General features: G+C 42.4%; 1 protein-coding gene across 3 annotated transcripts in view; it reads left to right on the top strand.

The window, feature by feature from the left end:
- The window catches only part of NECAB2 (N-terminal EF-hand calcium binding protein 2), a 535939-nt gene that overhangs the window by 519359 nt on the left and 2426 nt on the right, over nt 1–14154 (top strand). For all 3 annotated transcript variants that reach the window (XM_072117736.1, XM_072117738.1, XM_072117737.1), the window contains 2 exons: nt 1250–1327; nt 12400–12491. In XM_072117736.1, coding sequence (XP_071973837.1) covers nt 1250–1327; nt 12400–12491 — 170 coding nt within the window. The remainder of the gene's footprint in view (nt 1–1249; nt 1328–12399; nt 12492–14154) is intronic.

Below are 14154 nucleotides of genomic sequence, written 5' to 3'. Positions count from 1 at the left end.
CATCCAGAACAGGCTTGGCAAGGAAGCTGGGTATATCAGTTGGGATTCAAGTGAGATCCATCTGGGGGAATTTTTGAGAGTGGGAATGGTGGCAAATTGAGCAATTTGTATTGCCTTGCAATAGAGGGAAAAATTAGGAAGTGATAGGCCACCTAGCCTTTTGTTTCTAAACATGGTAGAGGAGGCTATGTGTGCAAATGCCATACAAATTTGGAAATGTGCAAGTGAATGAGTTTAAAGGACTTTACCGGTATGGGGATGGGGAATGATCTGAAAAGGTATAAAAACCTAGGTAGGGGTCACCATTTTTATTTTGTGAATCTGGCCTAGCTAGGAGAGGGAAGGTTTGGACCAATTATTAAATCTACTTGAAATTGTTGTATTGGTGGTGCTTATTTTCAGCGGAATAATGGGGTCTTGAGGGTAGTTAATCGTATTCCTATAGTGAAATTTCACTATAGCGTATTTGATATAGTGAAATTGTATGTTGAATCCAAAGGAATCAGTTACAGCTGCTTCTATCCTTTGAGTAAGGTGCATACACAGAGCTTCAGATTTGTCCATGTTGACCTGAAACTGAGTAAAATCTATTGAGGAGTTGTAGTAAATTTGGGAGAGATGTGTGGGGGTTAGTAATGAATAGAAGTAGGTTGTCTGCAAAGAGACTGACCTTATTTGTGTTGTTTAGAGGCCTTGGATGTTGGGATTTGCTCTTATTGCTGCCGCCAGGAGTTCCATTACTGGAGCAAAGAGTGCTGAAGTCAATGGGCATCACTGACGTGTGCCTCTGGCAATCTTAATGGGGGTGAGGTTGAGTGTCGGGAGTTTAGGGCAGTCTACTGGTTGATCGTAGAGCAGTTTAAGGGTAGCTATAAACTCTGGCAGAAAGCCACAGCCTTCTAGAGTGTATCTCTTTTACTTTTGACCCCTGCTTGGGGAAATTGTAGCTTTGAGGATTGTACAGCTTTATCCTATAAAAATATTTGGAAACTAAGATGGGAAGTTGTAGTAACTGTGACTCCAGACAAATGAATTTTTGGACCGGTGACAGACTTTCTTTTTGAGTTGACATGGGAACAAGTATTAACAAAAAAGCTTAATTGCAGACAATTTATATCTGGTAAATGAACGAACAGTTTCATGTAGTAATGAATCCTATATTTACAGCTCTGAAAAGTATTGTTATCAAATAGACCCAATCTTTCTGACATTGCATTTATCATGTATCTTTTATTCATGTTTTCCTCAGTGTAACTGCTGTGCGGCTACCGGATACCAATATTTTTATTGTCTATGAATTTTGGGAGGCAGAGGAAGAGTGGAAGCGGTAAGTGTATTAAAGGGAACCTGTATCCAGGGACCTCATTTTCACTAAACACAGGTTGCAAAAGACCATTACAGCTGCATTGTGAATATTCCTTTCTGTGTGTTATAACTTGTGTGATATAACTTACATTGCAACCTGACAGAATCATGTGTAGTCCTATGGGTTGGGCTTTGGTTTGGATGTCTTTCAAAAAACATGTGACTTGTCTGTACTACAGACTGCTCTTAGCCCCCACCTTTGTACTCCTGTACAGCTCCTCTCTCTCCCACTGTCAGCTCACCACTGTCTGTGAGCTTTGTGAAGGAGTATGAGGGAGGAGCTGTACAAGAGCACAAAGGTGGGGGCCAAGAGCTGAGCAGTCCACAGCACACATAAGTCACATGTTTTTTTAAATGCATCCAAACCAAAGCCTAAACCCCAGGACTACACAGAGGATTCTGTCAGAGTGCAAGGTAAGTTATAACACACACTTATATTATATTGTAATGCAAATGCTTAGAGAAAGAGGAAAGGCAAATTTGTAATGCAGCTGTAAGGGGCTTCTGTAACCTGTCTTTAGTGAAAATGATGCCCCTGATTTGACAGTTTCCATTTAATGTGTCAGCTATAAAAGAAGAAGACTAATGTAACACATGTTCTGGTTTGGAAAATAGGACACCACTGGAAACAACACTCCACTGGGGAAGGTGGAGCTAAAAAAAAACTACAAGACATCATGTATTTAACAGGAATAGAAAATCTTAATATCCTAAGTTGCTCTTTAACCATACAAAACAGCCACTATGTAGAACAGAATCAACATTCCTGGGACAGTGTTGATACACTCTTCTGTCTAGCAGTAGACAGATAGCAATATGGACAAGTAAAGTATACCAAGCTTTTGGCCAAGTTCACTAGGAGAACTCTAAAACAATTGGTATTGTTGCAGGACATTTTACAAACTTATGCAGCCTTCACATATACAGAGGCATATAAAAAATGTCCAATATTTGATGGATGCCATTTTAAGTATTTACAAACTAAATCATATATTTTATCAGTCTCAAACAAATTTGGTAAAGATTTTTGAAACAGATTCCAGGCTACACCTATGTTTAAAGAGAGCTAAAGGTTTGGTTACATCTTTTAGCTCTTTTTATTGATTGCTCTGGCCATCTATACCCAGGGAGGCAACACATCAGGTCCTCCTGGCCCCAGACTGGTTTCCTGTCTGACCTAGAGCTGATGGGCATATTAGAGGCGACTCCAAGAGGAATTTCAAGGTGAAAAAAGGGGTGGTTTTATTCCTTGGCTACATTTTGGCTTCTCAACACTGAAGCTAAAAAACAAAGCCATGGAATAAAAACACCTGTTTTTCACCTTGAAATACTATTGCCATATTTGCATCCATTTTTTGTTGATTGGTACCCATTTCCAATAAAGGAAGTATAGTTGGTTGCAGTTGCCCTGGACTCTTTGTTAAATTTCAGCTAGTAGTTATCAGGACATGGCTTTAATGATTTACCACCGGGCATATATTACACCCTAAGAACATAATATGTCTATCAATGATATCAATAATATCGTGGGTCTAAAACATGCATATATCTTGTCCTTTATCGCAATTCATGGGAATCCGGGCTAAAAGAAAGAGCATTTTACAGTATTGGTTGGATCCAATTGTTCTTCCTATTTCTCTTATGGAATCAGGTCAAGTTCTTTAACAAAGTGGGGTTAAAAACTTTAACTGATAATGAAAGGTTGTTTAACCCCTTACTGACATGTGACAGACTATTACTTTACATGCCGGCTGCAGGTCTATGGAGAGGGCTTACGGGCTGAGCCCTCTCTATACAAGGTTGACATATTGCAGCAAACACCCACCGGTAACACCCCAGGTCGTGGGTGTTAACCATACAGACCCAGTCGGCGTAGCTGCCGGAGGCATTTAAATACTGGATTCTTGGATTCGATCGACGCCCACTGTGAGGTCAAGCCTGGGCCTGACAAGGCCCAAGCCTGTCTGGTTTTAACCTATTCATTACAAAAACCTAAAAATTCAAATCACCCCTTTTCCCTAGAACTGATATAAATATAAAGTATATCATAAATCCTAAAGTATAAATCATAAACAATAACTATTCCTGGGATTTAGCCCCATAACAGAAAATAGTGCCCAATGCCAAAAATACCCACTTTTTTGTCAATACAAAAAAATTCAACAAAAAGTGATCAAAAGGCCGTACAGTGCAAAAAAGGGTAGCATTGAAAGCATCATTAAAAGTAAAAAAAAATGACACCACCCACAGCTCCAAAATATGAAAAGGTTATTAGCACCAGAAGATGGCAAAATGAAGATTTTTTTTTTGTGCAGGTGGTTTTAATTTTTGTAAATGTATGAAATTATAAAACCTATTCAAATTTGATGTCCCTGTGATTGCACACAGATGTCATTTGGGGCCCACTGTGAAAGCCTTAAAATCAAAGCTCAGAAGAATTCGACGCAAACACATTTTGTTCACCTTTTTCACTGCATTTGGAATTTTTTTCCAGTGCATGGCGTGGAATATTAAATACCATCATTATGAAGTGCAATTTGTAACGCAGAAAACAAGCCTGTATACAGCTCCTTAAAAATAATAAAAAGTTATAGATTTTTGAAGGTGGGGAGTTAAAAGTGGAAACTTAAATACAAAAAAGGGTCTCTACATTAAGGAGTACAACATTTCTTTATAGTTTGGGCTCCATATATTAGTCATTATCAAAGGAATTAAAACCGATCCTCAAACGTCCAGTTTGAATTTACAAATTAGTACCAAACAAAATTGTTATCAGGGCATGTATCAGGCCAATTTGGTATCCACATCACCCATTTAAGGGGGATGTTTGGCCCTTTTGCTTAACCCAATTTTCTTATTTTTCTTTCTCCCAACTTAGGATGCACATGCAGGCAGGTGGGACGGATTTTGTGGGAAGGTTTACTATTGACATGGTTCATGTCATCTTATGATTGTTTGGCATCAGGTGCCGGATCATAGGCTGGGCCACCACAAGGGACCCCCACCAGATGTCAATGTCAGACACGGTTAATCAGACATTTGCACAATGAGGTTAATCACACATTTGCACAGTGAGCCGAATACAACTGGGAACGAAGGAGGGACAGTAAGCTCATGGTGACAGCTGTTGGTGCAGTGCCGATATGCGAATGCTTCTCGGTCCTAGTCCAGTGCATCGATGCTGCAGCACTATGCTTTCAGACTGTCAGCTCGCAGTGACAACACAGCACACACATCTTCCAGAACAGTCGCTGAACTCTGCTACTATGATAATGTCAACAAAGGAGTTCCTCCAGGAAGTTGAGATGTCACAAGAAAAGTGGAGCCTCCCGGAAAGTCTCTTCCCAGTGCATGTCTGGTATGGGATGAGGTAGATAGTAAATGATAGTAGATGTAAATGTATTACTGGGAGATGAGGCAGCTGTATATTGTTGTAATACCGGGGGTGTTGGTGTCTCTATATAGATGTATTCGTGGGGGGTGAGGTGGTTGTATGTTGATGTTTTACTGGGGGCGAGGCGGCTGTATGTAGATGTAATACTGGGGGCGAGGCAGCGGTATGTAGATGTAGTACTGGGAGGGTTGGTGGCTTTATATAGATGTATTACTGGGGGTTGGCGGCTAAAGCGTCGGTCTGGCCCACCGAAGTACCGGAGAATCCTTTGCCCTGAGTTGACACTGAAGGGACAGTGAAGTTGACAGTGAAGGACTTTGCCCTGAGTTGACAGTGATACTCCTGTTACGCACAATAATGTCATCTGTTCGAGTCGGCATCATTGCACGGCAATCGACTGTGCTCAAAAGTCCAGCACGTGTCTATCTTTTAAGCTGGTATGTGATATCCACCCACGTCAGAATGCTGGGTAGACCGAGCAGGAGCAGCATGTTCGGTGGATGGAAAGGAGGTGAGTGTTGGGGGCAATGATGCTAATGCAGCTGTGGGAGGAGGTGGGCCGTGGTCTGATGCTACTGGAATCTGCGGGGGGGAGGGGAGACCTGGTCTGATGCTAATGGAAGTGGTGGGGGGTCGTGGTCGATTGCTAATGGCAGGGAGGTGGGGCTGGGGGCCCTGGCCTGATGCTAATGGCAGTGGGGGGAGGGGGCTACGGTCTGATGATTTTCTGGAATAGTTTTCACATTTTTTCTTAATCACTGAATCTTAAGCCACCGAACTGTAGCAATATGTTATATGCTATCCTGGCCTCTAGGGGTCTCACTACTTGTGTGTGTGTGTGTGTACAGTAAAGCAGGTAGGAACTTGTTGGAAGACAGACATGAATATGGGACATGTGTAATGGCAGCTTGTTGAATAAAGAGCCTGAGACCAACCACAGTGTGTGGAGCCAATACAGGAGAGTCAACTAACAGAACATGGTGGCAGCTGGGCACAGAACCTGTGTCAATCACAGCAACTGTAAGTACAGAGTCCCTAATAAGACTGCACAATGGAGAGTGGCCTGAAACCCCCTCAGACACTGGAGGTCACTTCTTCCAATCTGTCACAGACCTGGAGACACTGGAAGGAAGAGTTCACCCTGTATGTGGATCTGACAGTGGCCCAAAGGGATGAGAGAAGGAAAGTAAAGCTCTTTTACTACCTTATTGGGGAAAAGGGGAGAGAAATAGCCAAGACCCTAATCCCAGAAATCTCTGACAGTCTGGTGCTAGAGGACATTGTGCAGGCATTTGACAAACACTGTGACCCCAAAAAGAATGAGACTGTGGAGAGATACAAGTTCTTCTCAAGGGATCAGGAGGTTGGGGAGAATGTGGACAGATATGTGACAGAACTGAGGAGACTGGCTGCAACATGTGGCTTTGGAGAAATAAGAGACTCTCTCATTAGAGACAGGATAGTGTGTGGCATCAGAGACTCTCACCTCAGAGAAAGGTTACTGAGGGAGGAAGAGCTGACCTTGGTGAGATGCCTGAAGATCTGCAGGGCGGCTGAGCTGACAAAGGACAGCCTGAAGATGATGGAAGCCACCAGGGATGAGGCAGTACATGCGGTATATGGGAGAGCCAAAGCAAGGCCCAGGCTCCCTGAAAGCAGCATCCAGTGCAGATATTGTGGGAAAAGACATGAGAGAGACAAAGAGAAGTGCATACCTCCCAACATTTGTGAAAAGGAAAGAGGGACAAAATGGCGGCACGCTATGCGTGCCGCGGCGATCCCCCTAAGCCACACCCCCAATCACTCCCTGGCCACGCCCCAAATTTTAGCCATATTAAAATAATAAAAATCATCTCAATAAAAAAAAAAAAAATTATCCTCCTAGGGATTTGAACCCAGAACCTGCAGTGTCCATGTACAATAATAACACAGCACCCCAACTCACCGAGCTATAACCTCTGTGATTAACAAGGTGGAGAATTTTGGTAACTAAGAACTATGACAAATGTTACATTGTGACACAGAATTACTGCCTTGGTATATAGGGAGGGATCTTCTCAGATTATTGTAATTATTGCGACTATTATTATTATTATGGAGATTATTATTATTATTATTATTATTATGGAGATTATTATTATTATTGAGATGATTATTATTATTTTTACCATTATTAATAATCATCTCCATAATAATAAAAATAATACAATTTATAATAATAATAATAATAGTCTCAATAATTACAATAATAATCTCTGAGAAGATCCCTCTCTATATATCAGTGCATTAGTCTGTGTCACAGTGTAAATGGCAGATAACACTTCTTAGTTACCAGAAATCCTCAGCTCTGTATCTCTGGGCTTATAGCTCAGTTAGTTAAGTTCCTGTCTATGGTGCACAAGGTCCCAGGTTCGAATCTCAGCCTGGCCAAAACTTTATGTAATTTAATTATATAAAGAGCTTGTGTCTGGGGAAGCCCTGGAGATCATATATGGACAGATGCTGATCTGACCTGATGACGTGGTCCCTGCTCTCTCCACTAAGCCACACTTCTCTGAAAAGGATTCCCTGCCCGATGTCTGCTCTGGGGAACCCTAGGAGATGCAGTGACCATATATGGACAGATGCTGATCTGACCTGATGACGTGGTCCCTGCTCTCCGCTAAGCCCGACACTTCTCTGAAAAGGATTCCCTCCCGATGTCTGCTCTGGGGAACCCTAGGAGATGCAGTGACCATATATGGACAGATGCTGATCTGAAGCTGATGACGTGGTCCCTGCTCTCCGCTAAGCCCGACACTTCTCTGAAAAGGATTCCCTCCCGATGTCTGTAGAAGCCATTCTGTACTGTGAGTTCTGGCTATTAAAGTATTTACTATGCGGACACAGCGCCGGGACACAGCGGGACCTGGGGGGAGAATCCGTGACAATATCATAGCTGCCCGTGACGCGGGGCGGAGGTACGAAAAACGGGAAAGTCCCGTCAAAATCGGGACGGTTGGGAGCTATGGAAGTGTCCTGCATATGGTGAAACCTGCAGGATTTGTGGGAAAAGGAACCATTTCTCAGCTCTGTGCAGACTAAAACCCAGCAAACAGCACAGACAAGTCCACACAATGACACAGAACACAGACAGTGATGAGGACATTACATGGCTACAGCCTGCAACAGAGAATGTCCATGTGCTCAAGCAGCAAGTAGCAAAGGAGGTGAAACAGTTCTTTGCAACCTTTTTGTTGGATGATCAGCCCATTAGATTTCAGCTGGATTGTGGAGCAAGCTGCAATGTAATTCCATGTGCGCTGCTGAAAAAGCAGGTTTCCATTGAGCCCACGGACAAGGTCCTGGTGATGTACAACAAAAGTGTTTTGAAACCAATGGGGACCTGCAAGCTTAAATTAAGGAACCCATGTAACAAAAAGAGTTACAAAGTGGAATTTACAGTGCTGCCTGGTAGTGATCATGTACCATTACTGGGTGTAAAAGCAGTTCAGGTGATGGACTTAATAAAGGTGCAGACCCACAACATAATGGCTGTTGAAGTGTCCCAGAATATACAAAATTCAAAACCAAAAATACTCGATCTTCAGACTATAAAAACAGAATATGCTGATTTATTTGAAGGTGATGGGTGCCTTGAAGGTAAATATAAACTAGAAATTGATCACACAGTGCCGCCTACTAGATTACCGGCAAGAAGGGTGCCTGTAGCTTTAATGCAACCACTAAAAGAGGAGCTACAGGATTTACAGGAGTGAGGAATGATAGCACCAGTCCTGAAGAGCACAGACTGGATCAGCAGTTTGATCATAGTCAAGAAACCATCTGGTAAATTAAGAATATGCATTGATCCTAAGCCACTGAATAAAGCACTGAAAAGAAATCACTATCCAATGCCTACAATAGAAGATATTCTACCAGATTTATCAAAGGCTAAAATATTTTCAGTATGTGATGTAAAAAATGGATTCTGGCATGTAGAACTGGATGAAAAATCAAGTTCACTGACTACATTTTCATCCCCTTTTGGACGCTTTAAATGGCTAAGAATGCCCATGGGACTAAGTCCTGCTCCAGAGGTGTTCCATCAGAAATTGATGCAAGCCTTGGAAGGACTCCCTGGAGTCAAAACAATAGCAGATGATATACTTATAATGGGAGAAGGGGAAGACATGGAATCGGCCATCAAGGATCATGACCAGAAAATGATACAATTTCTGGAACGATGTAGAGCAAAGCAAATAAAGTTAAACAAGGAGAAATTCAAACTGAAAATGACAGAAGTCCAATATATCGGACATCTTCTTATCTCAAATGGTGTAAAACTTGACCCGGAAAAGGTAAGGGCAGTACAAGACATGCCTACCCCAAAAGATGTTTGTGGAGTTCAGCGATTTCTGGGGATGGTAAATTACCTATCAAAGTTTCGCAAGCATCTAGCAGACATGTGTGAGCCACTGAGACAGCTAACACACAAAGACGTGCTCTGGGAATGGACAGAATCCCAGGAAAGTGCTTTCCAGGCAGTGAAGAAGGCAATTGCAGATGCAACAATCCTAAGGTATTTTGATCCAGATAAAGAGGTGGTGGTACAATGTGATGCTTCAGAAAAAGGCCTTGGAGCAACACTGATGCAGACGCAATAGCCAGTTACATTTGCAAGCAGGGCACTAACACCAACAGAACAGGGATATGCACAGATTGAGAAGGAATTACTGGCCTTGGTATTTGGGCTGGAGCGGTTCCACCAGTACACTTATGGTCGCCGAGTGACTGTGCAGTCTGATCACAAGCCTTTGGAGAATGTTACCAAAAAAACGCTACTAAATGCCCCAAAGAGACTGCAGCGCATGCTCTTACGACTTCAAAAATATGAGTTTGACATTTGCTTCTGTCCGGGAAAAGACTTACTGATTGCAGATACTCTAAGTAGTGCTTACCTACCCATCACAAAGGATGAAGGAAAAGAAATGGAAAGCATCAATATGGCTGACTACCTAGCAGTGTCAAAGGAAAAACTGAAACAAATTCAGACATTTACAGAGAAAGATAAAACTCTCCAGATTCTCAAAACAGTCATTGTGCAAGGCTGGCCAAAGTACAAGCAGCAAGCGCCAAAGGAAGTCTCTCCATTCTTTCACACCAGAGATGAGCTTTCAGTTCATCAAGGAATCATCTTTAAGGGAGATAGAGCTGTGATACCGGAATCGCTCAGAAGAGATATACTAAAAAACTTGCACTCTACTCATCTAGGCATTGAAGGCTGTCTACGCCGTGCACGGGAATCTGTCTATTGGCCAGGTATGAATGACCACATTAAAAATTACATAGCACAATGTGAAATATGTGCTTCACATAGTGATAAGCAAGTGATAAGCAAGTGATATGCAAGGAGACATTGCAACTCCAAAGAGGCCATGGTCAAAGATAAGCACGGACCTCTTCACATGGAATGACAAAGAATATCTGATTACAGTGGATTATTTCTCCAACTTCTGGGAAGTAGGACTATCTGCAGGATACAAGGGCAAGAACGGTGATTAAAAAACTCAAGGCCCATTTTGCCAGGTATGGCATTCCTGACACTGTGTTCTCTGACAATGCTGCTCAATTTACCTCTGAAGAATTTAAAAGATTTAGCACGACGTGGAAATTTGACCATCAGACATCATCTCCAGGATATCCCCAAAGTAATGGGAAAGCAGAGTCAGCAGTAAAAACAGCTAAAAGACTAATGCAAAAAGCAAAGCAGGCAGGTTCAGATGTAGACCTGTCTATACTGGATCACAGAAACACCCCCACACAAGGCCTCCACAGCAGCCCAGCTCAGAGGCTCATGAGTAGACGGACCAGGACACTCTTACCAACTGCTAGTCATTTGCTTAAGCCAAAGCTTGTGAAACAAGTTGATGATCAATTAAGGAAAAATCAAGAGAGGCAAGCTTTCTACTATAACAAATCGGCAAAAGATCTGCCTGAACTTCAGAGAAATGATAATGTGCGTCAAATATGACAAGCACTGGCTAAAGGCAAAGGTGGTCCAGAAACTGGGGCCTCGCACTTATGGAGTTGAAACAGAGGAAGGAAGGAGACTAAGGAGAAATCGCAGACATCTGAGAAAAACGCAGGAACACTATGATGCTTGGCCATTTGAACATTATCCAGATATCCAAGACAATGAGACGGCAAGCACAAGCCAGGAGACAACAGGGGCAGCTGAGAATGAAGCTGCGAGGAGTGAGGACAGTAACCAGAGAGAAGACAGTGTGACAGAACCAGAAGAATACTCAGATGTTTGTGGCAAAACATCATATGTCACACGAGCCGGCAGGGTGATAAAAAGGCCAGCCCACCTCAAGGATTACACCTAAATAGACTTATTGGGGCAGTCTGAAAGTCAGAATATTTCCAATTGCCCATGGCAACCAATCACAGCTCCCCTTTAAAATATTCATGAGCACTGGTGAAATGAAAGCTGAGCTGTGATTGGTTGCCATGGGCAACTGGAAATATTCTGACTTTCAGACTGCTTGATAAATCTGCCCCATTATGTTTTTTTTATTATTGTTTCATGTTTAACAGTTTTCTTATATTTAATTGTTCCATTTAAAACAGAAAGGATGTAGCAATATGTTATATGCTATCCTGGCCTCTAGGGGTCTCACTACTTGTGTGTGTGTACAGTTAAGCAGGTAGCAACTTGTTGGTAGACAGACATGAATATGGGACATGTGTAATGGCAGCTTGTTGAATAAAGAGCCTGAGACCAACCACAGTGTGTGAAGCCAATACAGGAGAGTCAACTAACAGAACACGAACTAAACATCATGTCACTCTCACTCATGCGCTATGCCTAGAAAATCTATGAAAGCTGTGGGGGGAGGGGGGCACAGGTCTGATGATAATGGTAGCTGTGGGGTGGAGGTGGTCCTGTGACTATAATGTCTGCTGTGGGGGGTGTCTGTGACTATAATGGCTGCTTTCAGGTGGTGCTGATGTCTAAGAAGATAAGAGAACTCCTCCAAATACATGTCTACTGTAAGTCACCAGATCAACAGCAAGTGCTATATGTGTTACCTGTACGCTGACAATGCTGCATAATCTGTCTTTTGACCTCCACACTACACAGCCACACATGGAGTTACAGCCTCCATACATGGAGATACAGAAGGAGTGTACAGCCAAACAAGGAGCTACAGCCGCACTACACAGCCACACATGGAGCTACAACCGCAGTACACAGCCATACAGGAGCTACAGCCACAGTACACCGCAAAACATGGTGCTACATCCGCAGTACATACATATAGCATACATCCACAGTACACAGCCATACATAAAGCCTCAGTCCCCAGTCATACATGGAGCTACAGACACAGCAATACAGTACAGCAGTACACAGCCATACATGGAGCTACAGCTGCAGTACACAGCCATACATGGAGCTAATTCAAAAACATCCAAGATATGACTGCCAGATATACATGGTTTTGTCCCCTGCAATTCTATATTCAGCGGAAGACAGCATATATAGGGAAATCAACGGCATCCCAACTTATGCTTTGTAGGTAAAAATGCTTGTATTATTGTAGGGCACCATTAATGTAATAATGTTCAACTTTTTCTCCATCTATATATAGACATCTACAGAGTGGACCTTGTAAAAAGTTCCAGCATGTAAAGGTGGATACACTGACACTGCCAGAATCAGTTTCCACAATGTTTGTGCCAGGTAAGTCCTCATGTTCTTCTTTAAGGGTATTGTCTCTGCAACCAGGGTGTTGATTACATTAACCACTAACATTTTCAAAAACATCTGCCCCATAGAATAAATAGAAAAATATATTTTGGAGATGGCACCAAAGCCTGCAGAGCCTTTCAATAAATTGATGTGCTCTAAACTTTAACCATGTGTCTACCGTTTGTATTCCAAAAATGAAAACTGAAAACAATGATAGTTCTGGCACCGTCACTTCTTAATTTAATAGTATATTCATTCAGAAAACAATATTAAAAGCTATATACCAGTGATGGCTAGCCTATGGCACTGGTACCAGAGGTGGCACTCAGAGCCCTTTCTGTGGGCACTCAGGCCATCACCAGAGAGGACTCCGGGTATCTTCCTGCAGTCCCAGACAGCCCAGGACTTGCTGTGCACAGAGGTATTTTAAAGTGACAGCTCTACCTATTTTTTGCTTTATTGGTGTCCTCGCTGCTGGTATCAATGAAAACTGTGACAGAGAAGGGAGTATAAATCACAAATTAAATTTCTGTGTTGGCACTTTGCGATAAATAAGCAGGTCTTTGTTGTAGTTTGGGCACTCGGCCTCTAAATTGTTTGCCATCACTGCATATACCATGAAAAACCAAATCTGTCTGATTATAGATATAGATTTATATATACAAATATATAACCAAATATTGACCTTTAATTCTATAATATTATAATTACCATATAAACTCAAGTATAAGCCTAGTTTTTCAGCACAAAATTTGTTCTCAAAATCTCTAACTCGGCTTATACTTGAGTCAAGAAAAAAAATAGTCAAAACTCACCTTCCGACGTCACCTGTAGGTCCTATGCTTGTTTCGATGCTCTGGTGCCGCCGCAGGTCCTTTGGATCCTCTTCGGGTCCCCTCGCGATGCCGGCACCTCACAAAATGACGTCGGCAAGCAGATGATGTAATACTGTGTGCCGGCCAAGTGCGAATACCCGAAGAGAAGCGGAAGAATCCAAAGAGGACCAAAGGACCCGAGGCAGCATCGGAGACTGGGCAGGCTGTATACTACAGGGACTGGGCAGGCTGTATACTACAGGGACTGGGCAGGCTGTATACTACAGGGACTGGGCAGGCTGTATACTACAGGGGGCTGGCAGGCTATTCACAACAGGAGCTGGCAGGCTATATACTGGGAGGCTGTGACCAATGCATTTCCCACCCTCGGCTTATACTCGAGTCAATAGGTTTTCCCAGTTTTTTGTGTTGAAATTATGGGTCTTGGCTTATACTCGGGTCGGCTTATACTCGAGTATATACAGTATATGTATTTTTACCAATTTGTAAAAAAAAATTAAAATAAATATATATACTGAGTAAAAGTAATTGTTAAAATAGATTCCAGACTGGGATTTTGTGCTTATATGTGCAATGTATCAATATTCAAATATAGGAATGAGCCTTGGCCCCCAACTCTTCTACTTTGGCTAAAACCTGAAAGAATAGATATGCATTAGATAATGTTGATGGGAGCATATAATACTGGCACGATGGATGAAAAAGTCATCTTTTTCTATTACCATTGACTAAAATCTGACAGAATAGAAGTGAGGGTCTGCGGCCGCACTTTTGTAGTTTTTTCTGATGTTTTCGGGATTTGGACATCTGGGACAGGT

The sequence above is a fragment of the Engystomops pustulosus genome, chromosome 7 (assembly GCF_040894005.1).
Source record: "Engystomops pustulosus chromosome 7, aEngPut4.maternal, whole genome shotgun sequence".
Taxonomy (NCBI): Eukaryota; Metazoa; Chordata; class Amphibia; order Anura; family Leptodactylidae; genus Engystomops; species Engystomops pustulosus.
The sequence above is the reverse complement of the archived record's forward strand: the minus strand, read 5'-3'. Positions and strand labels throughout refer to the sequence as shown.